Raw genomic sequence first — 27,465 nt, 5'->3', positions numbered from 1 at the left:
CGCCGTCAGCCAATTCGTCGGCTCGTGGCGGGCGTGGTGGTTCCTGCCCGCAGTCCGCTTGTCCGTCCTTCACTCTGACTCTCCTACCCCGGCTTGTCTCTGCAGAGGTCACGGGAGGCGGGGGCCCCGCACACGTCCCCAGTGGCAGCGGGAGCGGCAGCTGCGGGTTCGCGGAGCCCCCGAGCCCCCAAGGGCTAGAGGAGCGCTCGGCGGACCAAAGAAAGCCCGCGAGCGGCTGCGCGCCCACCAATAGGTGCGGGGCTCGGAGCCGCGCAGCCTGCGCCGTCCCTCCCTCCGCCCCCGCCCCGCCGCCGCCGCCGCCTCCCCCTCCTCCTGCTCCTGCCTCGGCTCCTCCGCCGCGCGTCTCGCACTCCGAGAGCCGCATCGGCAGCGGCGCGTCCTGCCTGCGGAGAGCCAGGCCGGAGAAGCCGAGCGGCGCAGAGGACGCCAGGGCGCGCGCAGCAGCCACCCACCCTCCGGACGGCGGCAGCTGCTGACCCGCCATCGCCATGGCCCGCGGGAAAGCCAAGGAGGAGGGCAGTTGGAAGAAATTCATCTGGAACTCAGAGAAGAAGGAGTTTTTGGGCAGGACCGGTGGCAGTTGGTGTAAGTAAGGGGTCCGCAGCTCCCGGCCGCCGCGTCTCGTCTTTCCCGGGCTGCGCATCCCCTGCGCAAGCTCCGCGGCCAGTTCCGCACCCGCCCCGCTGGCCGGGGCGGCGGGGGCGAGGATGGTGGGCGCTGCTGGGTCGAGCCGGCGTGGGCTTGCAGTCCTGTGCGGAATGCGGAGTCCTCAGAATGGGGCGCAGGGTCGGGGTTGGAACACGACAGGCAGAAGGTTATGCGTATCGTAGCGATCTTGGCTTGGTAATTTGCAGTCTTTCCTACCGTGCATCCGTTGAGTCCTTTCCTCCTGGGAATGGTCAGGCTCTGCGAGACTACATCTGTCTCTCCCGTGTCCTGAGTCCTTAAAAAAAAAATGAGATCTGGGGTCGTGAGAGAACCTCGTGAGGTAATGGGATCTAATGCGGGCGAGGTTGTGTGTTACAGCATCTTTTTTCTAGTCTAAATACGTACCTCAAAAGAGAGAGGAAAGAGAAGGGTGGAGAGGAATCCATCCACACACTGCGGTATTTCACAGCGATGGCTAAGGGTTTCCCTTCACGACCTCCCCTGGAGTCATCACCACCCAGAAATGGTTCAGTAAGCTCCATTTCAGGACTCCGATTCTTAGCCTCGGCCCGAATCCTGGCAAAATCTGGTTGTTTTCACAGACAGTTGTGGATCAGTCAGTAGGTTGGGTTGATTATGGTGAAGGGAATATAAACGCAGAGCAGCTCATCTTAAAATATTTTGTGCAGCCTGTTGCTTGGTTGGATAGACTTTTTTTTGCCATCGAAAATTAGATTCCTTGTTTTCAGCCTCTCCGGAAGGGTGACTTTTTTTTTTTTTTTTTAAGGTCATTTTGAAGGGCAGAGTTGTAGGCGAATCTATAAGAGTCGTGACTGCGTGAGGGAAGGAGGGAGGGAACTCCCCTTGCTGCATCACTGCCCCCTCCTCCTCCAACATCATCATCATCATGACCATCACCACCAACACCACTAGCACCACCAACACCACTGGCACCACCACTGCAGTCATTCAGGGAGTTCTGAACAGAGGCCGATCGGTGTTCCTGGTTGGGAGGATCTGTGGGAATGGGCAGGAGAATGAGTCAGGGAAATAGTGCTTAGCTGACATTTTGAAATGGAAGACGCTGGAATATATGAATTTTTGTAAAGAAAAAAAAATGCAGCTTGTGAGTCTCTCTTGATTGAAAAGTAAAGGGTTAATAATGCATCACACTTCAAGGTTAGTCAAGGTGAAGCCTCTTTCCAAGGTGTTAACGGGGAAGCATAGGTATCCCTGAGCCATGGAAAATGGAGTTTTTTAATGGCTTTTAGCTCTTGTTTTATATTTTATTTCGGGGAGACTGTGCTTCATTGAGATTATTCATGGTGTCTCAGGCATAAAGGTAGTTTCCTGTGTTTTCATGTGGAAAGGAAAACCTGAAGAACTGTGAGGTGTGTGTAGAATGAACAGCTCCCTGGCAACTCCTTGTAACTTGAGGGAGGCCTGGGAGGTGCACTGCGGTATAGGCACCCTTCTGCCAAGGTTAGCTGGGGCTTCCTTCTCTGGTGGTCTGACCCTGCTGCGCCACAGGGGCAGAGGCTGCACTGACTCTAGGCACATTGTGAAATTTGCCTTCTTGTCTTTTTCCCCTTAGTAAAATATGTATCGTTCCTCATTCCAATTTCATGCTGCTTAGAATAATATTTGCTTTAGAGGGCAAGGCTGTATGGACTGACTCAGTCTTTAAGCCGACATTTAATGGGCAGCACCTCCATGAGAGAGAGAAAGAGAGACCGTGTGTGTCAATTTTTGTGTCTTGGTAACCTATCCAGCCAGCTATCAGTAGGCTGATTTATGAACGGAGACCCCAGGACTGCTGTACTTGCCCCCTCTTCCCTTCCATGTTCCACGGTACAGGTGCTGTGCTAAAAATCCCCTTTTTGTTTTGTGCTAATATGTCTGCCCCTTTCTGGCAGTGTAAGAACTGTCAGAGCCTCTCTTAGGTAGAGAAGGTGGCAGCAATTACCGTCTCCTATGGAGAAAATGCCCCCTTTTCAGCGCTGGGCCCAACATGGATGCCCTTGGGGCGAGGGCAGGATGCCCTTGGCTCGGTTTTGCTACTAGGTAGATTTTCACCAAGATGGACGCAGGAGACTCGCCTGTCACCTGCTGGAGAAATCACAGTATGCAAATCACTTTGTGCCTTCCACCTTTTTATTAGGTTAATACAGACATTGGTAGGTTTTTATATTTACAGCTAGGCCTGGATGCCTGCCTGTGACCTTTTGAAGGGTACACACTGTTTGTTTGTTTTTCCAAAGAAAACCCTCTGTATTACTTTTTTTTAAAGGAAGAAAAATTGCTTGAAAGGGAGATGCCTCTGAAGCCTCCCCACTCCCCTCACAGTGCCACCCCAGCTAGTTGGTGTGACTTATCTAGCCTTTTTTTGGCTGGTGGGGGGGAGCCCCTGGTGGCCTGTGTCTGGGTGAGCCACTGCATAGGCCCTTCTAGTCCTGAGTGCTCCACTCTCCCAGTGACCTCATGGCAGTAACTAGGGAGATTTTATCAAGTGACATCTCAGAGCAAAAAGGGAAAATTCCTCGCTTTTCTTAGGATATCGTGTGGGCAGAATGGAAACGCTGTCTGTCTCTGAGCTTAATCAGTGTACGTGCAAAATAACTTGTTTTTTCATTTGCTCTTATTTGTATTTTAAACTGTAGCCTCAATTGTGTACCCTCTTATGTTGTTAGAAGAATTAGGTATCTGGAGTCCAGGCAATGAGTATAGAGATGTTTCAGTTGTTCAAAGGGGCACATGTAGGTAAGCTAAGAGCACCAAGATGAGGTGGGGGTGGGGGGCAACAAGAGGAAACTAGAATCAAGGCTACGACAGCTGTCTTGCTGACTGTTACACCAACTCTTGCACCTCTTAGGAGCATTCACTGGAAAAATTTTCCAGATCTCTTGACGTCACAGAGTTTGCCATTTGCCTACTGCTGCTTGGATACAGAATGCAGCACTTAACCCTTGTCCTGCGGGGAGGGAGTGATTGAGTTGGGCGCTGTAGTTCTGGATTACACAACTTTTTCTTTCTTCCTTATCTTTGCTTCTGTCTTTGCCTTTTTCCTTGTTCTTTGCTTTTGATAGAGGAAAAAAGGACGATGATTAAGCATTTTGGTGTGGTTTTGTGTGTTTTGCTTGTTTTAACAGCTCTGTAGCCTGATTTCCCTTAACTCTTTAGTGCCTGATTGGAAAGTTGGGCTTTTAAATGTATGGACAGGGCAACAAGGCTAATTCCTGCTGTTGTGTACCCACTCCCTCCCTGGCCCTCTCCTACCACATATATACTAATACTCTTTTTCAGTGGCTTTTCCCCCAGGTACCCTGGCATTTAATGCATGAGATCTGGACCTTTACAGCAGTAACCTAAGGCTCCTTTGTGCAGTCATGCTTCTGACGCGATAACCTTACAGTTCACTTGTTGCCTGCTTTGCATTCACATTGAGTTGTTTGGCTGGCACAGGGCTGCCAGGCAATGCCTAGTACAGCCTGTTACTATGCGGCTAATCAGGGAGATAATCCTTGTAAACCAGTAACTGATAGCCACCCTCATTCCCATCTATGTGTTGAGTCTTTTTTTTTTGGTTTTGCAGCTATTTCAGCCTCCATCCTGTTATCTTGTTAACTATGGGAAAAAGAAAATGCAGCCCAGCAAGTCAGTCATTGTTCTGGTTCCAGTTCCAGAAGATGGGATTAAAATGTGCTGGTCATTTTCGCTATAGAATTTTCTTTTTTCCCCCTTGTCTTGTCCTCCGAGGGGAAAGACAGTGTGTGCTTTGTTGAAAATACAAACCAAAGGGGAGAGCGATAGTAAAAAAACAGGAGGATATCATCATTGGGTTTCTCAGCATTCATTGCTCTGCCACAGCAAAATAACCCTCAGGCATCTGAGCATTTGGAGAAGCAGCAGAGCTTGGATTGTAGTATTTAAATGTCAAGGGATATACAAGCAAAGAAAACATAGGTCTCTAGGGGAGTATATTGTCATATTTTAAATTCATTGCATAAGCATCCACACATAGCTCTAGATTTTATTGGTGATCTTCATGATTTTTTTTATAATCTTGAGAATAAAAAATATGGATAAATTTTTTTCAAAATTTAGGGAATTAAAAAATCTAAGGATCCTAGTTCTAGCTGAACATTCCTCCTACCCTTAACCACCTCCCATACACACTGTAAGTGGAGGGCTGCTCAGCCTCTCGATTTTTACCCTGTGTCAGTGGGAGTGAGGTGCACTCTCTTGACGTTGGACAGGGAAGAAACCAAACGGGGTGGGGGAACCAAGAAGGAAGTTTATTCATCCGTGGGAAGATTAAACTTTCATTCTGAGCATATGACGGCATCACAGCTTTTTGTTTCTGTTCTTCTTGCAGTTAAGATCCTTCTATTCTACGTAATATTTTATGGCTGCCTGGCTGGCATCTTCATCGGAACCATCCAAGTGATGCTGCTCACCATCAGTGAACTTAAGCCCACATATCAGGACCGAGTGGCCCCACCAGGTAAAATCAACATGAATAGCTTCATTTCCTTCAGAGATAGCATGGGTGTCACGTTTTCTATTGAGAAAAAATGATTTGGAAAATTATAATGTAGTTTTAAATGAACCATGAAAAGGAAAAAGAGAAACTTCTCTCGGCTGCAGCCAGATGTCCTACCCGCATTGCAGGCAGAGCTCCCACGGGTTGCAGACATCTTATTTGCCCACTTCTAGAGTGAGGGTGAAGAGTCCTGGTTCTTGGCCCAGCCTGCTACCCACCAGCTATGTGACTGTGAACAGATTGAGTTCTGATGGCGGCCCTGGTCTTCTCATTTGTCATATTCTAGGGTTTGGTTAGTGGGATCCTTTCCAGACCTTTTCGAGTCTAACAGACATTTTTTTACTTCTTGAGGGGGGCTATGACTCAGATAATTCCTTTAAAAAAAGTCACTTGGGCTCCTGTTTTAAAAGGTCGACTTATTTTTAGAGATGATAAGAAGCTGTGGAATGGGCAGCTCCTCACAGGGAGAGGAGCCGTGACTTTAGGGGTCTGTTGTCCCACCTGCTGTTAGTTTGCAGTTTGACCTTGAATAAAGTCACTCCCACTTCTCAATATTTATACCCATTGATTTAATAAGCGTCTCGTTTGCCGGCTTTCTGGTCCCACTTTGTAGTTTAATTAACTGTCTCCTTTAGCTCTTAAAAACTTGGGTGAACAAGAAGATTATAAGAAAATAGAAACTGCCGCACGAGTCCCTGCTGTGACTTGAGTGCCATCAGTGTAGAGCTATGCGTGTCCACACCAGTCACGAAACGCCGTGAAAGGGCCACTGCCATCACGCCTGATGCTGGTAGAACAAGACAGTGGAATAGCCACAAACGTGAATTTGCCATCTGGCTGTTGTAAAAATCATTGTCTGGAGAACCTAGAGAGAAAGTGTTGCGTAACTTCTGGGTTCTCACTTATGAATGACCTTGGGGCTGCTGCTGAGGGGTGGCAATGACTTGTCCCTTCTCTGCTTTCCCTTGGCAAAGGTTTAGTAACAGCTGTATTTAGGTGACAATCTTCAGATGATCTACATGGCCCTGAGCACCCTAGATCAAGGGCCACTGCCTGCCACAGACTTTTCATGCCCACTGACTTGAATGTGGGAAGGATTCACAGAGGAAGATCTTCAAAATACGGAGGTGGCAAGCATTGTTGTGTAGCCCTAAGTCAAATAGTTCTCCACTGTAAGAAAAACTCAAAATATTTCCAGATAAATTTAGATCTGAGGGATTGGGGAAGTGGAAAAAAAAAATCACATAAGTAAGTAACATGACTTAAATCTGCTTAATAATCCAGTTTCCAGCAGCTGTTTTCCACAAGAGGTGGGTCTGTGGAAAGGTTGAAGCAAGAATTCTGGAGTACGCAGAGAAGCTGAAACATGTTTTACGTTGGGTTCGGTGATAGGGAAGCATTGTGTCTTTTCATGTCCTCTTCTACTAGAACTTTTGTGGTACCATTAGTTGTAATTTTAATTGGTGCAGGTATTTTGTTTTTGTTCTTTGTTTTGCCATTTAAAAGTTATTCTTCCATCATGATGCGATTTTATAATTTTTTTTTTTTTGAGACAGTTTTGCTCTGTCACCCAGGCTGGAGTGCAGTGGCACAATCTCAGCTCACTGCAGTCTCCGCCTCTCAGGTTCAAGTGATTCTCTTGTCTCAAATAGCTGGGATTACAGGCATGTACCACCATGCCTGGCTAATTTTTGTATTTTTAGTAGAGACAAGGTTTCATCATGTTGGCCAGGCTGGTCTTGAACTCCTGACCTCAGGTGATCCACCCACTTTGGCCTCCCAAAGTGCTGGGAGGTGTGAGCATGAGCCACCACGCCTGGCCTGCTGCTATTTTATAATTCTTATACTCAAAGCCAAATATGACTACAAAGTTAAATATTTTCTTCAATTTCCTAGATTAAAAAAAAAAAGGTCACTGAGTATGTGAACTTTGAGGAGTCAGCCTTTAATAAAACTAAAAATTCTCTTTGTGCCCTTTGCAGAAAGGAAAATTTCACTTTGGAAAAGAAATAGCCAAAGTGCCCGACCTTGTAAGTAAGGACTTGGAAATGACCTTGCCTGTAAATCAACGGGCAGAAGTGCTCGGTCCTTTCCAACACCCTCTCACCGCGCCTTGCTCCCCTTCCTTCCATCCCCTTCCTAAAAGACATGTTCTTAGTACCTATATTTAGTGTGCTCGCAGCAGTTGGACTGACCTGACAAACCCTGACTTCTCCAAAGGAATGCTGGTGGCTCATCTTGGAAAAATGCATTCCTGTCCTGTGGTCTGAGTCACAGGAAAAGTCCTCAGTCCTCCATCTTCCTTGTTCTTTGGCCTGGTAATTTCTGTGTCTTCTTTTCCTCATCCCTTCCCCCATCACCTTTCAGGAGAGTCTAGGCCAGGCCCCTCCTCTTCACCTGCCTTACCCTGTGGGATTTTTCGGGGCCTTTACCAAGGGACATGGCATCCATATGGAAATGATAGTAACCTGAATCAGGCCAGGCCAGCAGAGTGCCAGCTGCTGCAAAGTGCAGCCCTTGGACCACCCCTTATGGCCCTATGTTGCCTGAGGGATCCTAACTGGACCCTCCTTGGCATTTTTCAGAGTACATGTTAGAAGTTTGTATTTTGCATAGGAAATAACTCCTTACATATGCAGACTAAACAGATGTGTTTGAGAATACCCTGACAATTTTTTGACTTCACATTAGTATTTTTAAAGCCTCCATTTTCATGTTAAAGAGGGAAAATTGTCAATTTGAGTTAGATACACCTAGTGGGTGTGAAAGTTGGCACATGATTTAAAGATATAAGGACTTACTAATAATATTATCTGCTGAATTTGAGGCATGAATGCAAATCCAGCCTGACTGGGTATTGACTGCCCTTTGTACACTGGAATTCCTTGTAATTGGATCTCTTCTCAGTGACGTGTGAATGTGGCCATATCAAGCAGTGGCAATTGTGCAGTGAGTGTATTTGGGCCCGTATGGTGATAATATCGGATAAACTGAGAGGCCAAACATGAAATCTCAGAGAGACTAAAGAATGGAAGTGAGATATAAGAAAAAATGGTGAACGTGTACAGCTTCTTGGCCCTGAACAATGGTGGCCATTTAATGCACATGATTTTCCTTACAAAGTCTTGTTGCAGCTGCTGTGGTAGCTCATGCCTGTAATCCCAGCACTTTGGGAGACTGAGGCAGGAGAATCCTTTGAAGGCAGGGGTTCAAGACTAGCCTGAGCAACATAGCAAGACCCCATGTCCGCACACACACAAAAAATTTTTTTAAGTCTCCTATTAAGTGTGGCGGTGGGGGGGCAGGCGCGGTGACTCACGCCTGTAATCCCAGCACTTACGAGGCGGGTGGATCTTGAGGTCAGGAGATCGAGACCATTCTGGCTAACAATAGTGAAACCCCATCTCTACTAAAAAATACAAAAAATTAGCTGGGTGTGGTGGCAGGCGCCTGTAGTCCCAGCTACTCAGAAGGCTGAGGCAGGAGAATGGCATGAACCTGGGAGGTGGAGCTTGCAGTGAGCCGAGATCGCCACAGCAGTCCAGCCTGGTTGACAGAACGAAGACTCCATCTCAAAAAAAAAAAAAAAAAAAAAAAAAAAAAAAGGCAGTTCTCTCCTTCTGTGAGAACTAAATTAGATGATAGACATATATAAAGCAAATAGTACTTTATGGTGGCAAAACCAATGATAGTAAATGTAGGGTAGCTGTTGATAGCAACTTCTGTTTTTTTCTTTTTTTTCAAGAGGGAGTCTTGTTCTGTCACCCAGGCTGGAGTGCAGTGGCATGATCTTGGCTCACTGCAACCTCCGCCACCTGGGTTCAAGTGATTCTCCTGCCTCAGCCTCCTGAGTAGCTGGGACTACAGGTGTGTGCCACCATGCCTGGCTAATTTTTGTATATTTAGTAGAGACGGGGTTTCACCATATTGGCCAGGTTGGTCTGGAACTCCTGACCTCTGGTGATCCACCCGCCTCGGCTTCCCAAAGTGCTGGGATTATAGGCGTGAGCCACCGCGCCTGGTCCAGGGTTTTTATAGCCCTATCTTTCTACTAGAAGCAGCAGTTTCTTCTTTTTGGACACTGAACTTCCAGATATGACAGGGATGCTTTGCACACTTAGATTTTCATGGAGTCAATAAAACCTTAGCTTTCCGTGAAAATGTTTAAGAGACATTTGGGAAACATGTTTTTAAAAATTTTTAAGTGAATTTAAATGGCATTGTGTTTGTTGTGCAATCTCTCCCTTTAACAAACCCACACTTGTTGGGTTAGCGCCTGCCAAGCTTTTCTCCAGAGGAGACCCTCTTAGGCAGTCCTGCAGTGCCGCTCTGCAGCATTGCTTCTCATCTGTTGATGCAGTTGGATCTGGGGAGAGACGCAGCAATTAGCTGTGCTGGAGAGGGCCGAGCAGGCACAGGCATGCACACCCACATGTATGCCCACGGACATGCACACGTGCACACACACATGCATGCTCATGGATATACACATACACTCAGGCTCACCAAGCCCTGTCCCTGATTTGACCCTGCTTGCCTTGCTGCCTGCGCAGTGGTATAATGGAAAAGTCTCTTCTTCACATCCGCCGCTGCCCTGCCCCCACCCCAGGCTCACTTAGCAACAGTGGAATGAAATGAAGGTCACTGTGTGTCAATCGGTGTGTCCGGGAGATTCCCAGCTGGCTTGCTTCCTGGTAGGCAGGTATGAGTGTATGCTGCTGTTCTCTCTTTTCAGGTTCTGGGTTGCTGTTTGTTTAGCTCTGAAGTATAGATGGCTCAGTGCTAGCAGACACATTTTCAAAGGCTTATATTCTTGAGTTGTTGGTAACCAGAATTGGGCAGGAGAAGTGGGGTGGATGCAGACCAGCTGACCACACTGGCACCACCAGCAGTTTCAGTTTCATCTTGATTGTGAAGAGGAAATATCTAATCTGAAAACTTATTAGGGGCCTGGCGTAGGGGCTCCTGCCTGTATTCCCAGCAATTTGGGAGGCCGAGGCGGGCGGATCACCTGCAGTCGGGATTTTGAGACCAGCCTGGTCAACATGATGAAACGCGTCTCTACTAAAATACAAAACTTAGCTGAGCGTGATGGCAGGCGCCTCTAATCCCAGCTACTTGGGAGGCTGAGGCAGGAGAATCACTTGAACCCGGAAGGTGGAGGTTGCAGTGAGCCAAGATTGTGCCACTGTACTCCAGCCTGGGCAACTAGAGCAACACTCCATCTCAAAAAAATAAATAAAGAAACAAAAAACCCATTAGGGTTCAAGCCATTATCATTCAATCTCAGCTTGATTAAGTAAAATTCCTGAGAAGTCATTATGTCAGTCTCAGAATACCGAATTTTTCCCCCTCCACACTACCTCATACTTGTATTGCTGTCTCTCACTCACATTTCAAAGGGGAAATGAGAAACATTTGGCTTGTTTATACTTTGGAGGGATTGTTAGTGCAAAGTGCCAGTAAGGTGTTTCCGGTTAGAGTACACTGCTTTGTAATCTCTCAGCTGACACGATGTGTCTCTCTACACCCAGCTGTCTCTCACTTTCCCTCTCCTCCTCTCTTCCCACCCTCAAATGGATCCTGTCTACCTGGTCCCAGAATTTGAGGCTCTGGATGAATTAGCATTGGTGGCAATTAGATTTCCAAAAGCTACTGCCCAGCCTTATGACTTGGTAAAGGGTTTGTGGGGGGAACTGTTTGGCTTCAACAACTCAACTACCCAGGTAGTGATTTATTTCTAAAGACAGGGGTACAGCTAGCCAGTCATCTCTTGAGTAGACAGGAAACCTAATGATTTACTTTAAAATGTTCTTGGAGCTGCAGAAAAACAGATTTTACTTTGTATGCCCATTGTACAATGAGTAAGCAGAACAGAGACCTGATAAATAGGACCAGGTAACAAATCTGTGGAAGCGCTGGTGGGCGGGGGGTGTGGGGAAAGCTGGATTTGTGAAGCTTCATTTAAGGATTTTTTGCTGCGTTCGCCCAAGGGTCATAGAAAGTGGTGTGGAAAGGGCAGTAGCCTGACAGGTCCACTTCTGTCATAAAATCTGATGGGATTATTGGACTGGTTGCTCTTAACTGTTCGTCAGTGCTCTCATGCTAGTTATCTGATGACCAGCTGGTCTGTCGGATGCAGCCAAGACTAGTGAGAAGCTGGGGAGATGAAGGGAACAGGGATATATCCTCCGGTAGCTTTTTCCCACGTACATGCATGAGCAGATCTTACCAAATGTCACGTGGAATGCAGTGTCTTATTTCAGGATATTACTTAACAAATGTTATGTCTTATATCTAGATAAGTCAAATATACTATATGTACTTGTTCTTCAGTTTGGCCTTGAGCATAATTAATGTAAAATACTAGGATTTATCTGTTTGTTTATTCTTTTATAAAGGTGGCACCTTTCCTTTATTGTATTGAGAATAAGCACAATTATGAGCTATACAAAATACCAAGGATTTGCCCCCTATGGGATATGCATGTTTAAAGATAGATCATCTGAACTAAATAACTCTGCTTTCTTGAAAGTGAATATACAGCCACAGGAAAAAGAGGACCGATCAGAGAAGAGCCTCAAGCAGAGTTTATGGCATTTAGCTTAGACGGGAGGAATGATTTCTTTACCCCGAGTGTCAGTAAACATCCAGTTTGGCTGTAGAAACAATCCAGGGATTCAGTTTTCTAAGACTTTCTAAGACTTTCTAAGACTTTGTAAAGGGAGTGTCAGGAGGGTGTGAGTGTGACCCTGCCTGCAGGCAGGGAGATTTATTTCTTGCTAATCTCAGAGCCTGAGTCTAAGGCAGAGCCGGAGGCAGAAGGTGAGTCAAAGGCGTTCTGGTTTCCAGAAAGCGCAAAGGTGCCTTTTATCCCGTGCCTCTCCCCTTGCTTTGCTAGGGAAGTTGATACTAACCCACAGATGTAAAACAAAAATAAAAAACAAAATCCAGAAATATCTTAGGTCCTACAGAGAAATTTCTATCTCATGTATGTGCATATGCATACATATGTGTACATATACATGTATGAGTATGTATGAATTCATACTACTCTATCTTTTTTTAAATTGGAAATTACTTTTCAACTCGGAATGTATAGGAGACACATGATACGTGTGTTTTGTGTGCGTGGCTACATTTAAAAGCATTTCTTTGCTTCCTGTGCCCTTCTCAGCCATATGGGTACCTTCTGGAGGTTTCCATGGGAAATGATTTCTATTTAGAGATTTGATCTAGTGATTCATCAGATGTATTAAATGACAGGTGCAAGCAGCTGTGCATTTGAATAACTTACAAGGTTGAAATGGCTACTTTCTAGTTTAAATACTTTAAACTCTAAACTCGCATGTAGATTGAGGAATGATGAACTTGCTACTTTATAAACCTAATTAGAAACAAAGTCCTTTCCCTCAAGCCTTTTCCCCCTTGTGCTATCAACACTTACTAAAACTAAACCTAGAGGATCTTCCTTATTTCTCAAGAGATGGGGACCAAGGACAGGTAAATGTGTCTTTGAAAAAGCAAGTGGGAAACCAAAAGTTTTTTTAAAATCTAAATCTTATGTAAAGTTGAAATACTTGAAAACCAAATATTAAAAATTTACATACCCAGATTATGATTTCTGCCTCAAGTGGCTTTATTAAGTAATGATATATAGCTTAAGGCAAATGATCCTATCAGAACGAAGCTGTCTCTAGAGCTCGGAGTGGTTAATGTAAATTCAAGTTTAGAAGACTGGAGAGGGAAACGGTTAGATTTGTTTCCTGGAATATAACTTGAAATTGCGTGCCAACGATCGGGTGTTCTGCTGTCTTTGGCCCTCTGGGAGTTACCACTGCAAACAGAGCTCATCCTTGTCCAGAGTCATAACTAACAACTTTAAGAAGTGGACAGTAGAAAGGGGCATGTCGGGAGAAGTGGTCTAGTGTGAAAATATGACTCATGAGAACTCCAGTCAGCAAGGTGGGATTTGTGCAACCCTTGGAGAATGTCATGGTTGGAGAATTTGGGTGTCGCCTCAAAATACAGATGTTCTTCCATTTAGGATGGAGCTGTGTTCCAGTAACCCATTGTAAGTCAAAAATACCGTGAGTCAAAAATGCATTTACCAACCCTGTTAAACCCACTGTGAAGTCGAAAAATCCTAAGGCAAACATTGTAAGTTGCGAACAGTCTGTAATAAAGAAGTTACCAAATCCAATCCCATTGCTTTATATCTCTTCTTAACAGTCTGATAATTCTAAAGTAAATGATTTAAAGGATTTGGACATCCTTTCAAAGGTCTTTCGTCTTTCTCTTGTGTGTATCTAGTTGCTTTAGAGAAATAACTTGAGAAGAGGCATTTTTCTAATGTTTGGAGAAGACGTCATCAAAAACTGTCCTAATTAAGACTCTCCAGAACAGAACAGACCCGGGGGCTGATCTGTGGTGATTTCCAGGAGAAGTTCTCAGGCCATCAGGCTTTGGATAAAGAGAAGAGAGGAGACAGAGATAGTGGGTGATGGAGTGAGAGAGAGACCTTGCAGAAATGTGAGGAAAGAGAGCAGAAGAGCTACTAAGGAGACAGTGGCCACTTGACTGTGGTGTGGCCTCCTGGACGTTTGTTTATGTATGTAGTAAGTATGTGTGAGCTGATTGCTTGACTTAAACCGAGACCATCTGCTTTTTTACTGGAAGTGACTTTTGGATCAAAAGCTCTATGTCTTAAAAGGATGGTCATTAAGTCTTGTTAGTTACCATCGTCTAAGACCCCTCAGACTCCAGAGGGAAACATTAGCTCACAAAAGAGAGTAAGACATGACTGAGCTTTCTGGGGTTTATCTGTCATTCATTTGGCTCCCTCTACCAAGGTTCTCTGTTACTTAAAATGGAAAGGACAGGGCAGAGGCTTTGGCCTAAGGTCTAATCCAGCTGGGCAAGTCACAGGGTTCTAAGACCCAGTGCTTAGCTGTCTTTTTCACCCCTTGCGTACTTGGTTTCACTAGTTTCTGATGCTTCTGTAAGAGCAAAGTCAAGATTCTTCAAGCAGCCTGCATCCATGTTTCCCTCACAAAGTAATTATAAACTTGACTAGGCTTAGATCATGAGCTATGCTTACTGAAAAATTTGGGCTTTGAGGTTGAAAGGGATGTGATTCCATTACTTGGTTTTCATTATTTCTTATTTGCCCCGTCTAGAGAGACATGAGGCCAATTGTGTATATAACTCTCTCCTGGGCCGGTGTTACCACTTCATGTAACAGTAATACCTATTATTTCCACAAATGCGATCTTAGATTTTTTTTTTCTTTTTCTTTTCTTCTTGTTTTTATTTTTATTTTTTATTTTTTGAGACAGAGTCTCAGTGTGTTGCCCAGGCTGGAGTGCAGTGGTGCTATCTCAGCTCACTGCAACCTCTGCCTCCTGGGCTCAAGCGATTCTCGTGCCTCAGCCTCCGAAGTAGCTGGGATTACAGGCATGTGCTACTGTGCCTGGCTAATTTTGTGTTTTTAGTAGAGATGGGGTTTCACCATGTTGGCCAGGCTGGTCTCGAACTCCCGGCCTCAAGTGATCCACCCAATTCATCCTCCCAAATTTCTGGGATTACAGGCATTAGCCACCATTCCCAGCTATATCCTAGATGACTAACAACAGAGGCACTTACAAGAAAGATTTGTCACAGGTCTATGAGTAAACATGAACTTAGTTTTGGTTGTAGCCCCGAGGCTCTTGGGGTGTGCACTAGCTATATATCATTTTGTTAGTAAAGAGCCCAGAGGACTGAGTGAGGGTTGCTGATGTTTTGAGTCTGACACATGTCCCCTGATCACTTTTAATAGTGGAGACCATGGACTTGACATCATGAAAGAATGAAAAGCGCTCAGCATAATACCTCCTCCTGTTCTTACTCTCCTTTTTTTGTGTGGGAGAGAAGTGGCACCACCATTCCTCGTACTCATATCAAAGTAATGGAACCTTGAGCAGCCACTGGAAGAGAGAACGCAGGCAGCCGGAAAGTGAGAGGCAAACCACTGGGGAGGCCCACTGAAGCCAGGCCAGGGAGAGCAAGGATGTTTGTGACACTCGCTTTGCAATCCAGGTTTTACCGTGTTTACTCTCAACATGACCTTCTAGGGTCACTCCTCCCTTCAGCTTGTTGGGTGAGACTCTCCAAATCTCAGTATCAGGCTTGTTTATCTTTTGGCTTTTGCTGCATCCACCCCTCGCTGATGGACCACAGCTTGCATAATTGTTGTTTATCACACCAATGTCCCTTCGGTCCCCTGGCTGTGGTTCTTCCCCATACCTTTCCTGAAGGTCAGATGAGATCCCTCCTTGGTTTCTGACATTTGCTCTCCTTCACTCATCTAGCCATCCACCACCCTCCTGTCTTGTCTTTCGCAAGCCTGGAAACACTATTTAACCTGGTGCACATAAGTCCATTTCTGTCCCTGACCCCCAAACATCGCACAGAGGACCTGGAGGAGGTTCCCGCAGACCTCCTGCTTGAGCGATGCACAGGCATTTGCCTCTCTCTCTGGCTACCTATGTGCTGGCTCTTCCGGTGGCCCCTCAGCATGACGGTCCCTCAAGGCTCCATTCCCTCCTGCCTCCGGATTCTCCCATTCTGAATTTTGTTGAGCCTCTGGCTTTGAGTCTGCTGGTGTACTTCCTCCAGGTCAGGGCAAGTCACCTTAAGTGTCTTATTTACAACTCAAACCAGGAATGACCCTCCCTACCCGACTTCCCCATTTCACTGGGGAACTCTGTTTACCATTGCTGTCTCAAGCATTGGCTATCTGTAGAAGCTTCTGCTCACCTTTATTTTTGCAGGTATCTCTTCTCTTTACAGAACTGCTGTTTTCTACCATAAATGATCACAATGCCAATTTTAACATAGAAAAAGATTGTTCAGGGTATATTTAAATTGCTTTGAAATACTAAAAATTATCTATAGCTTGTAGGCATTTTTACAAAATTTTAAATTGTAATGTGTTTATTTTAAACTGAAGATTTTTATGAGCAAATTCTACTGCCCCTTTGATTCATTTCTATCACTGTTGAAATTTTTGTCCCCCAAAAATCTTCAGGTTCCACATCATCCTTTTCAGGATGATTTTTTTTTTTTTTTTTTTTTTTTTTAAATTGCAATAGGGTCTTGCTAGCTTGCCTGGACTGGTCTAGAACTCCTGGGCTCAAGCGATCCTTCCATCTTGGCCTCCCAAAGCGCTGTGATTGCAGGCATGAGCCACTGCACCTGGCCTGAAGATGACTGTTAATGTCCTAAAGTCCTTTGCCCTGCGCACCCCTGTGCCTTGCTCCAGGGATACTTGTCTTCCTCTCTATCCCTTCCATTCCTCTAGGGAACTACATGTGTGAAAAAGCATATCTCTACAACCCCCTGAGCCCATCTCATTATGTAACCACTTTTAAAGCATCTTCAGTCACTAGAAACAATAACAGCATTTAGTCTAGCCTTACGGATGCCTGCTTCTCAAGCCCTACAAATGGTGCTGCACTCTAGTTATCACTTCCACATTAGTTAACGTCGTCGTCTTCATATCTGAGTCACTGTTGCCACTCTCAGATTCTAATTCCCTAGAGAAGCAGTTCTAAGCCAAGGGTGATTAAAGATCTTTTCGTACTTATTAAACAGATTCTCAGATCTCTTTCTTAGAGATCAGGATTTTGTAGGCCTGGAGGGGAGTCTGTGAGACTGCATGTTTGACAAGCCCCTAAATGATAGTGACATAGGCGCTTTCCTGACCTGCTGGGAAGTGGGGGTGGGAAGCCAGGGCAGTCACTTATCAAGGATTGTGATGATGTGCCCCCTTATGGGCCCCACACAGAGAGGGGAGATCTGGGAGTGAGGATTAGAATCAGGTTGCCAGATTTAATAAATAAAAATAGAGGGTGACCACTCAAGTTTGAATTTCAGATAAACTATGTGTCTATATCTCTCTCCATATATATCTATATGTATCTCTATAGATATATGTGTGTGTGTGTGTGTGTGTGTGTGTGTGTATGTTTTTGTTTTTTCTTTTGTTTTCTTGAGCTAGAGTCTCGCTCTGTCACCCAGGCTGGAGTGCAGTGGCACGATCTTGGCTCACTGCAGCCTCCACTTCCTGGGTTCAAGCGATTCCCCTGCCTCAGTCTCCTGAGTAGCTGGAATTACAGGTGTGTGTCACCACACCTGGCTAATTTTTGTATTTTTAATAGAGACAGGGTTTCACGATGTTGGCCAGGCTGGTCTCAAACTCTGGACCTCAGGTGATCCACCCATCTTGGCCTCCCAAAGTGCTGGGATTGTAGGCGTGAGCCACCATGTCTGACCTCAGATAAACAATAGTATTTTAATATAAGAGTGTCCCACGTAGCATTTGGGACATACTTATATTTACAAAAAACGTTCTTTGCTTATCTAAAATTCAAATGTAACCAGGCATCTTTTATTTGGCAGTCCTACAATAAAATGCAGTTGTGATGGACTTTTCCAACCATTGCTCCCGAGTAGTGCTGTGTAGTGTGGTTCACATACCCATCTAAGAAGTCTCATGAAGGCAGAGGCTTTTGGATATTAAAGAATGTAACAGACTTTTAGAGAGTGCAAACCCAAGGCACCTGGACTTCGAATTTTATCTGACTAGCACTGACATGCTCAGACTTTTGGATTGGAAAGCATTTGTGGTTACTGTACGTATGTCCCAAATTCTTCCCATTTAGATTAAAAGATCCAAAGAAATATCTCTGTTAGGTAGGCTTGAGTCTAGAGAATTTGGAATGATTATACATTTACTGACAATAAGGATTATAAAAGAAGTCCTCTGTACCCAATGCTTACATGCAAGTAGGGAGGGTAAAGCCACCTGCACACAATGCTACCTTCCAGGGTATTTTAAACAACTGTGCATGTTGGGGTACTAGAAACATAATGGGCTTTGGAGTACAGCACACCGGGGTTGGAATTCTGGTTCTGCCACTTTTGGTGCAACCTTGGGCCAAGTACTTACCCTTTCAGTGCAAGCAGTGTTTTCATTCATAAAATGGAGGTGATCATTGAAGTGTTGCTAGGGAAATTAACTGATCTGTGCTATTAAAGCATCGTTGTCATTGGTACTTGGGGTTACCTAATCTAAATGCCAGAGGAGTGATTTCACAAGGGAGGCAAGACCCTTTCTTTTTAGGCAGGTGGAGTTAGCAAAGTATGTTTTGTATGTGGAAAGTCTACTTTTGAATTATCTTGGTTGCTGCCTTCCTACTAATGATTTTCTCTCTGCCTGGTCTAGGATTAACACAGATTCCTCAGATCCAGAAGACTGAAATTTCTTTTCGTCCTAATGATCCCAAGAGCTATGAGGCATACGTGCTGAACATAGTTAGGTTCCTGGAAAAGTACAAAGATTCAGCCCAGAGGGATGACATGATTTTTGAAGACTGTGGTGGTAAGTAGACTCATTGTAGATGTTTGTGGCTAGTTTTCTTTCTCTTTAATTCATATTTCCCACTTCTGTTTTTTGTTTAATGATCAAGAGATAATCCTGAAATAATGAAAGATTGAACTCTGGCCATACTTAGACACTTTTTTAAAAAACAGACACAGTGAAAAACAGTATAGCCTCAAGTATGACTATTTTCTGCTTTGGAAAGGTGTCTTTAAAACACTCCTAGGCACTATTTTTACTATTCAGACCCAAGACAGCAATTCCAGTTTTCTTTCTCTTACATCCATTGAAAAGTACAACTACTTATTTCCTTATCTGCCCCCCAAAAGTTCTCCCTATAGAAGAGTGCATAGGGCTTTCTCCCATCAGAAAGACATTTTGGTGTGATTAGTTGTCACTGCACTGGCATTCATGAAGGGGGATGTATGGTCAGGGTATACTTTTATTGATCGTGGTTGGGATAGATAATGAAATATGTGTTAGGCAGCTGACCTTTTTGGATAAGGAAATGACTTACGAAGGGTAAAGAGAGGCTGTTAGTTTCATTAAGTCATTGACGTGAATACATGTTCTCCCTCTTACTACCTGGACTGTGAATTTTCCAGTCCATGTTCTCGTTCTTTCCACATAAAAAAAAAAGAACTCTCGTTGGGTGCAGTGGCTCATGTCTGTAATCCCTGCACTGTGGGAGGCTGAGGAGGGAGGATTGCTTGAGCCTAGGAGTTTGAGACCAACCTGGGCAACACAGTGAGACCCCATCTCTACAAAAAATAAGACAAGTTAGCTGGGTGTGGTGGTGTGTGCCTGTGGTCCCAGCTACTTGGGAGGCTGAAGTGGAAGGATCACTTGAGCCTGGGAGGTCGAGCCTGCAGTAAGCCATGATCATGCCACAACACTCCAGCCTGGGCACCAGTGCGAGACCCTGTCTCAAAAAAGTTAAGTTTAAAAAAACAAACAAACATAAAAATCTCTCTGAGTTTTACTAGGTAGTATCAGCCCTTCTGATTCAATTCAAGCATTTGCCAACTCCAGTTCTTTTTTTTTTTTTTGCGAGACAGAGTCTTGCTCTGTCGCCCAGGCGAGTGCAGTGGCGTGATCTTGGCTCACTGCAAGCTCCGCCTCCTGGCTTCACACCATTCTCCTGCCTCAGCCTCCTGAGTAGCTGGGACTACAGGCACCCACCACCACAGTTAATTTTTTGTATTTTTAGTAGAGACGGGGTTTCACCTTGTTAGCAAGGATGGTCTCGATCTCCTGACCTTGTGATCCTCCCGCCTCGGCCTCCCAAAGTGCTGGGATTACAGGTGTGAGCCACCACGCCCGGCCTCCAACTCCAGTTCTTTATAAGGCAGGCTGTGGCTTAGTCAGAGTATGGGGCGAATTGCCATTTTAAGTTGTTTTGAAAATATTTAGTAATTCAAAAGAACATTTTCAGTGTGAATTTTCCTCATTAGAATTTAAATGAGGTTTTCATCTTACTTTGCAGTAATTAAAAGGCCTGAGGGATAGTCAGGGTGAATCAGTTCATAGGAAATAGTCTAAATTCAGACTCTTCATCATTTGAAAGGAAAATAGTTAATTTGTGAACTTAGAAACTATACATAAATTATGGTATTTGCATTATTTTCCTCCAGCATGCTATGCATTAACTTTGAATTCTATATTCACTTGGTCTTTTTTTGGCTTTTATATGAGGATTGAATTAAAAACACCAGAATAAAATTTATCAGTCCAGCAAATGCTTAATGCATAGCTTTAAAAGGCAAAAACTCAAATCAAAAAAGCCTGGGCAATATAGCAAGACCCCGGTCTCTGCAAAATTTAAAAACTAGCCACAGGGTGGCGCATGCCCAGCTACTCAGGATGCTGAGGTGGGAGTATCTTTAGAGCCCAGGAGGTTGAGGATGCAGTGGGCCATGATCGTGCTGCCGCACTCCAACCTAGACCATGGGGTGAGACCCTGTCTCAAAAAAAACCTGAAGTGGTGGTTGAAAAGGAAAATACCAGTTCTTTTCTATTCCTTCTTAAAAATTCTGACCAAAAAAAACCTAGTTCTAAAAATTATTGACAGTCCTTTTGTATTCTCATTATAATATCCCTGTTACTGAACTAAGCCAGTGTTGACAGTGTGAAGGATGCTACTCATGCAGTGTGATCCGTCTCCTTTCAGTCTTCTAAATAGCTGAGTAATCAATTATTTAAAAGAAGGGAAATATTGCCAGAGACTGAATATCATGTGCTGATCAAGTACTATGAAGCTTTGGTGTGGGGCCATATACCAGCTATTCCTTTTGGTAAAGTATCTTTTAATGTGAGTGAAGAGATGAGAGATGGTTTTCCTGGAGATCTTGCTTCATTCAGATCACGCATTAAATGCAGAATAGCATACTGTCAGAATAGGTAACTATGACAAGGAAGAAAGTTCCTTTTTCTTTCTCAGAACTGCTAAGGGAATTGCTGGTACAATATAAAAGTTGTGTTTTTATTTTTAGACGTGCCTAGTGAGCCCAAAGAACGAGGAGAATTTAATCATGAACGAGGAGAGCGAAAGGTCTGCAGATTCAAGCTTGAGTGGCTGGGAAATTGCTCTGGATTAAATGACGAAACTTATGGCTACAAAGAGGGCAAACCATGCATTATTATAAAGCTCAACCGAGTTCTAGGCTTCAAACCTAAGGCAAGTAATATTTTAAATGATAGAATTTAGATGAGTCATTCACAATAAGTATTTGATTGATCTGAGAAGACAATGTAAGATAGTTTTAAAGTATACTCAGTGCTGATTTCGAAACCCAGCCAGTAGAGTAACACCAAAACCTTCTGTATCTACCCTGCAATTCTTGTAGTTTAGGGCATTAATCTCATTTTCTAAAGTTAAAGGAATTCTGAGACACAAAGCTGAATTCTGAAGTGAGTCTTTGGCCCTGTTCTTAATACTCCAGCTCAGTATCCAGATAACAGTTTCTATAACGTAAACTCTTTAAAAGTAAAAATAGAAAAAGATATTTTTTTCCCTGGTGGTCTAGTGGTTAGAGGAAAAAAGAAAAAGTTTTTTTAATTTTTCTACTCCATAAAGAATGGATTTAAAAAAAAATTTTTTTAAACCACCTGCATGTACAGTCTGGTTTTGGTCCTCTTGAAGCCACAAGAACATTTCAAAAAAATTGATAATCTGAAAAAAATTTTTTTTTCTGAATTTTATTGCGAAAGTAGAAGTTTAACATCATCTAGGCTGAACTTTGCTAGCCATGCTGTTGGCTTTTTGTATTATTGCAACTTACAATAGATAAACATTACTCTGGATCACTGAAAAATGGCAAATTTCCGTTGCTCACCATTTGGTGAGATTATATTCTCCATAAGATTGGAAAATGTATCGGTGTTGTCTGTTTTTATAAAACTGGTCATTTCAGTGTACCTCTCAACAGGATTTTAAGCTTCTTTCCACGTAGACAGGATGTAATGGAAGAAAAATGGTGAGAACCATTGTGGCAAAATGTATTTGATATTCAGATTGCTAGAGAATACTTCACCGAGATCAGTGAGCTATTTAGCAGCAAAAGTAATTGTTGTGGCATGGCCAAGAGAAGACTCGTCCCGTGCTTTCTGAGTACCTTGCTTTTGACATTCCTCATCGTAGACATTGAGTGACATTTGGACCCCACAGAGGCAGTCTAGTCTATTGTGATTGATTTATTCCCATGTCTTTAGAGTTGCTCGGTTCAGTGATAAATTGAGCTACTCTTTCTTTTCAGTCCTTTTTTTCTTTTTTCTTTGGTCTCTACTTGGTTATCCATTGCCACTGCCTAATTCATCACCTGTACCCAAATATCCAACTATTTTGAAATTATTTTTGTCAGAGATCAGAGTATCCCACCATCTCATTATCCTCACCTTTTGAGGATAGATTCTGGCAACTTCTTTTATCAGTAAGCATTTTCTCTACATTAAAAATAAGAAATGCATTGCTGGCAGAAACGTCCAAAAGAGTCAAATCTAGACAATCATTTTCGTGCATCCAAAACAGAGTAGTACCAAAATAGTAGTTCCTTCCTGATGTGGAGCTAGTATTTTATCTGACTTTGATTAGACTATGTATGTGTTACATCTCACATCAAGACCCATTTGCTGTGCTGATCTGAGTAAGCAAGTGACTGTGTTCCAGCAATGTATGTTCATCACTTCTGAGATAGATTCGAGCCATGGGTGTACAAGAGGAGGCTCTGGATATTTCATGACAGCAGTAATTTTCAGACTATCCTCTGGGTCCCTTCAGGGAATTCACCCCTTCAAGACAACGCTTCCTCTTAGGGCAGTGACACCTCTGCCTTTTTTACATATTGGACTTTCCTAAGAAAATTGCAAAGAAACACTCCATAAATGGCAGTCTCCCTGACTGGAGATTAAAATAACAAAAAAGGAAAGCCTACTTGAAGGCATGCTTGAGGGAAAAGAATGACATTATTTATTCATGACTCAGGAGGAAAGCCCACACTTTATAAAAACAGAAGTGTCAATCATCTTTCTCATGTAATGTAATCTTAGCAAATAATGAGCATTATATTTTGGGTTGACTTTTAGTTTTCAGTGTCTTTAAGCAAAGCTTATAATGGGCTACTATTAAAAGTTCCATTTAGTACTGGGTTGCATCACAGCTTCATTGTAGTCATTATAAAACTTGGGCACTTATTTTCATTTCAACAAAATTACAAACATGACCTTAAATTGGTTAGGGGAGTCATTCATTCTGCTGTCCTGATGTCTTTTATTTTGGTGGACTTACTGTGACCAGTGTGTACTTGTTTGGACTACAGAGTAGTTTTATTTTTCAGAAACTTAAGAAATCATTTACTATCTACTGATCATAATGGGTTTTATTTTTAGCCTCCCAAGAATGAGTCCTTGGAGACTTACCCAGGAATGAAGTATAACGCAAATGTCCTTCCTGTTCAGTGCACTGGCAAGGTAAAGACAAATTTAGGGTTACTGGGGTAGTGGAAGGGCAGGCAGGGGAAGAGGGGAGAATGAAGGAGACTGTTTAAGTGACAGGTAAAATTTTAATAGAAGAAATAAGAAACATTGCTTTCAGGTATAAGCTTCAGTGAGATGAATTGTAGCTATACTCGGTAAAACTTTTTAAAAGAACAGAAAGATGTAATCAGAATAAGACTGACGTCAGTTTCTCCATTGGCACAAGAAACTCAAATATCTGAATTTAATACATTGGGATATTTGCTTACAGAACTGAGAGGTGAATTAGCCCACAAAAGTACTTCTTTCTGGCCCACAGCATGTATTAAAAATTTGGGGCCAACATTAAAAAAAATTAATGTCACATAAAAATTTGTGATTTGGGCTTTTCTTTTTAAAATATTGAAATATCACTGGGTGCAGTGGCTCACACCTGTAATCCCAGCTCTTTGGGAGGCCGAGATGGGCAGATAATGAGGTCAGGAGTTTAAGACCAGCCTGGCCAACATTGTGAAACCCTGTCTCTACTAAACATACAAAAATTAGCTGGGCGTGGCGGCGTGCACCTGTAGTCCCAGCTACCCGGGAGCCTGAGGCAGGAGAATTGCTTGAACCTGGGAAGCGGAGGTTGCAGTGAGCAGAGATCACGTCATTGCACTCCAGTCTGGGGACAGAGCGAGACTTCGTCTCAAAAAAAAAACACAAAAAAATTGAAAGACTAAGGTAACAATTAGTGTATATTTCCTTTAGATCCAAAAACTAATGGACAGTTTAGAGAGAAAGGCAGAACAAAGAAAGGGAGTCCCCAGACAGTGCTAGCACTAAGAAAGGTAATGGAGATTGATTTCTCAACAAGAAAATGAGAGGCAAGTAGTAAACTTTGTAGGTAATATCACTGGAAATATCATCTGCTGGGCCAACAGCAAGGTGTTTCTGACTTTCAATGTTGGCCTTGTTTCTAGGAGGCTGTGTTGGCTTCAAGAAATGCTTATTTGGCCTTTGACTCAGCTTCCCCATCCATTTGCACGTTGAGAATAGTCTCCTCTTATGACCATTTCTCAAGGCTGCAGTGGAATAGACTGAGTAGATGTTCTTTCCTCTCTCAGTAGTTTGCAAACTACTGTGTAGATTGAGTTCTTGTTTTTGAGTACACATAGTGATGCATGATGTGAGCCATTAAAATTGCATTTCATTCTGGATTTCAGAGAGATGAAGATAAAGAAAAAATTGGAAATGTGGAATATTTTGGACTGGGCAACAGCCCTGGTTTTCCTCTGCAGTATTATCCCTACTATGGCAAACTCCTGCAGCCCAAATACCTGCAGCCCCTGCTGGCCGTACAGTTCACCAATCTTACCATGGACACTGAAATTCGCATAGAGTGTAAGGCGTACGGTGAGAACATTGGGTACAGTGAGAAAGACCGTTTTCAGGGACGTTTTGATGTAAAAATTGAAGTTAAGAGCTGATCACAAGCACAAATCTTTCCCACTAGCCATTTAATAAGTTAAAAAAAGATACAAAAACAAAAACCTACTAGTCTTGAACAAACTGTCATACGTATGGGACCTACACTTAATCTATATGCTTTACACTAGCTTTCTGCATTTAATAGGTTAGAATGTAAATTAAAGTGTAGCAATAGCAACAAAATATTTATTCTACTGTAAATGACAAAAGAAAAAGAAAAATTGAGCCTTGGGACGTGCCCATTTTTACTGTAAATTATGATTCCATAACTGACTTGTAGTAAGCAGTGTTTCTGGCCCCTAAGTATTGCTGCCTTGTGTATTTTATTTAGTGTACAGTACTACAGGTGCATACTCTGGTCATTTTTCAAGCCATGTTTTATCGTATCTGTTTTCTACTTTATGTGAGCAAGGTTTGCTGTCCAAGGTGTAAATATTCAACGGGAATAAAACTGGCATGGTACTTTTTTCTTTTTTTTCTTTTGTTTTTTTTTTTTTTGGCTCTTTCAAAGATAATGGCCCATCAATGAGCATTTTTAACATACTCCATAGTCTTTTCCTGTGGTGTTAGGTCTTTATTATTTTTTTTTTTCCTGTGGGCTGGGTGGGGGGTTGTCATGGGGGAACTGCCCTTTAAATTTTAAGTGACACTACAGAAAAACACAAAAAGGTGATGGGTTGTGTTGTGCTTGTATTGAATGCTGTCTTGACATCTCTTCCCTCGTCCTCCAGTATGTTCTAAAGCTGTGTCTGAGATCTGGATCTGCCCATCACTTTGGCTAGTGACAGGGCTAATTAATTTGCTTTATACATTTTCTTTTACTTTCTTTTTTTCCTTTCTGGAGGCATCACATGCTGGTGCTGTGTCTTTATGAATGTTTTAACCATTTTCATGGTGGAAGAATTTTATATTTATGCAGTTGTACAATTTTATTTTTTTCTGCAAGAAAAAGTGTAATGTATGAAATAAACCAAAGTCACTTGTTTGAAAATAAATCTTTATTTTGAACTTTATAAAAAGCAATGCAGTACCCCATAGACTGGTGTTAAATGTTGTCTACAGTGCAAAATCCATGTTCTAACATATGTAATAATTGCCAGGAGTACAGTGCTCTTGTTGATCTTGTATTCAGTCAGGTTAAAACAATGGACAATAAAAGAATGAACACATTCCTCATGTGTGTGATTCACTCTTGTCTAAATGTCCCAACCTGTGACTTCTTTACTTTCCACACCACTAATTATCCAAGATCTTGAAGAAGTATTGAACCTGAAACAGACAAACACATAATTTCTTTAGTTCAGACAAATTTTGGTCTTTTCCACTTAACAGAGTCCAAGAGGTTGGTGGGGACTCCAGACACTGGCACACCAAGGCACACCGCTTCCCAAAGACACTAAGTTAATCAGAGACAGAGAATCCATGAAGCTCCAGTTTGAAGTTCCATTTTAAAAATACCTTGCAGTGCTACTTCACTCAGTTTAGAAAACATGAAATGTTGGTTCTTGCTATTGCTTCACTAGACATATGTGTTTAAAAAAAAAAAAAAGGTAACACTTCAGTTTTTAAAAAATGAGGTTAGGTTTGAGGTTCAGTAAATTAAGGTTCATACCTTGCTTTTTGGTTCAGGATTTGGCCTAAGTCCTTGTTTAGCTGTATTTAAAAATTAGCCTTAGTGTGAAAGAAGATAAAAGTCAGCTTTCCAAAAACCATTTTCCAGCTATAATTAATTGAAGATTTAGTATCACTTAACCACCATGGGAAATACCCACACTAAAATCAGGGCATTGTGTTTCTGAAATGGAAACCTCTCACAAAGCCTGTGCAGGCAGAGGAGCTCCGCTCGGGAGCTCAGACACATCCCTGAGGCGGCACTGTGTCTTCAGGGGTGCTGCCCTCTTGCAGAGAGACAGACCCGGAGGCCTTGGCCATTTTGGTGAGAAATACCAGAAGCGGCTTCAGTTCCCACCTATTGCTCCATATTTATAATCACACGAACCTGCTTCTCTTGTTTGCTATTTTTAGAGCAACAAATTGTGCGATGCGAAATTAGTACCAGAGGAACAATGACTCAACAAAAAAAATAGCAAGGGAACTATGAAAAATGGCACAACTGCTTAACTTGAATAGTTGAAGTCTTTAGGAGACTTCAGTAGTTGAAGTAACACAGAAAAATCCTCAAACATACCTACATGAAACTGGGTTTCTCAAAAACTAACCCACATTTATGGAAATAGAAGTTTGTCTTGCAGAAACGTCAGCTCATTTTGTAAGGTGTATGTGATATTTAAATTTGTGATGCTTGTGAATAAGGGGAATGGGGCCTTAGGTCTGAGGAAAGGGGAGCATTCATTCAAATTGGAGGGTAGTTTGCATTTTTAAGGCT

At 43.0% G+C, this 27,465-nt stretch overlaps 2 protein-coding genes across 4 annotated transcripts in view; one reads left to right on the top strand and one right to left on the bottom strand.

The window, feature by feature from the left end:
• ATP1B1 (ATPase Na+/K+ transporting subunit beta 1) lies at window positions 1–26,248 on the top strand. The gene is made up of 6 exons (XM_050784800.1): window positions 1–606; window positions 5,045–5,173; window positions 18,483–18,638; window positions 21,131–21,315; window positions 23,523–23,603; window positions 24,815–26,248. Exons 1-6 carry the CDS (start codon window positions 510–512, stop codon window positions 25,076–25,078), a joined length of 912 nt encoding a protein of 303 aa, XP_050640757.1. The 5' UTR covers window positions 1–509; the 3' UTR covers window positions 25,079–26,248.
• NME7 (NME/NM23 family member 7) overlaps window positions 26,060–27,465 on the bottom strand; it is a 218,374-nt gene continuing 216,968 nt past the window's right edge. For all 3 annotated transcript variants that reach the window (XM_050784788.1, XM_050784797.1, XM_050784787.1), the window contains exon 12: window positions 26,060–26,348. In XM_050784788.1, coding sequence (XP_050640745.1) covers window positions 26,316–26,348 — 33 coding nt within the window. In that variant the 3' untranslated portion in view covers window positions 26,060–26,315. The remainder of the gene's footprint in view (window positions 26,349–27,465) is intronic.

This window comes from Macaca thibetana, chromosome 1 (genome assembly GCF_024542745.1).
Source record: "Macaca thibetana thibetana isolate TM-01 chromosome 1, ASM2454274v1, whole genome shotgun sequence".
In the NCBI taxonomy this organism is placed as follows: Eukaryota; Metazoa; Chordata; class Mammalia; order Primates; family Cercopithecidae; genus Macaca; species Macaca thibetana.
Note: the sequence above shows the minus strand (reverse complement) of the source record. Positions and strands in the feature narration are given on the sequence as shown.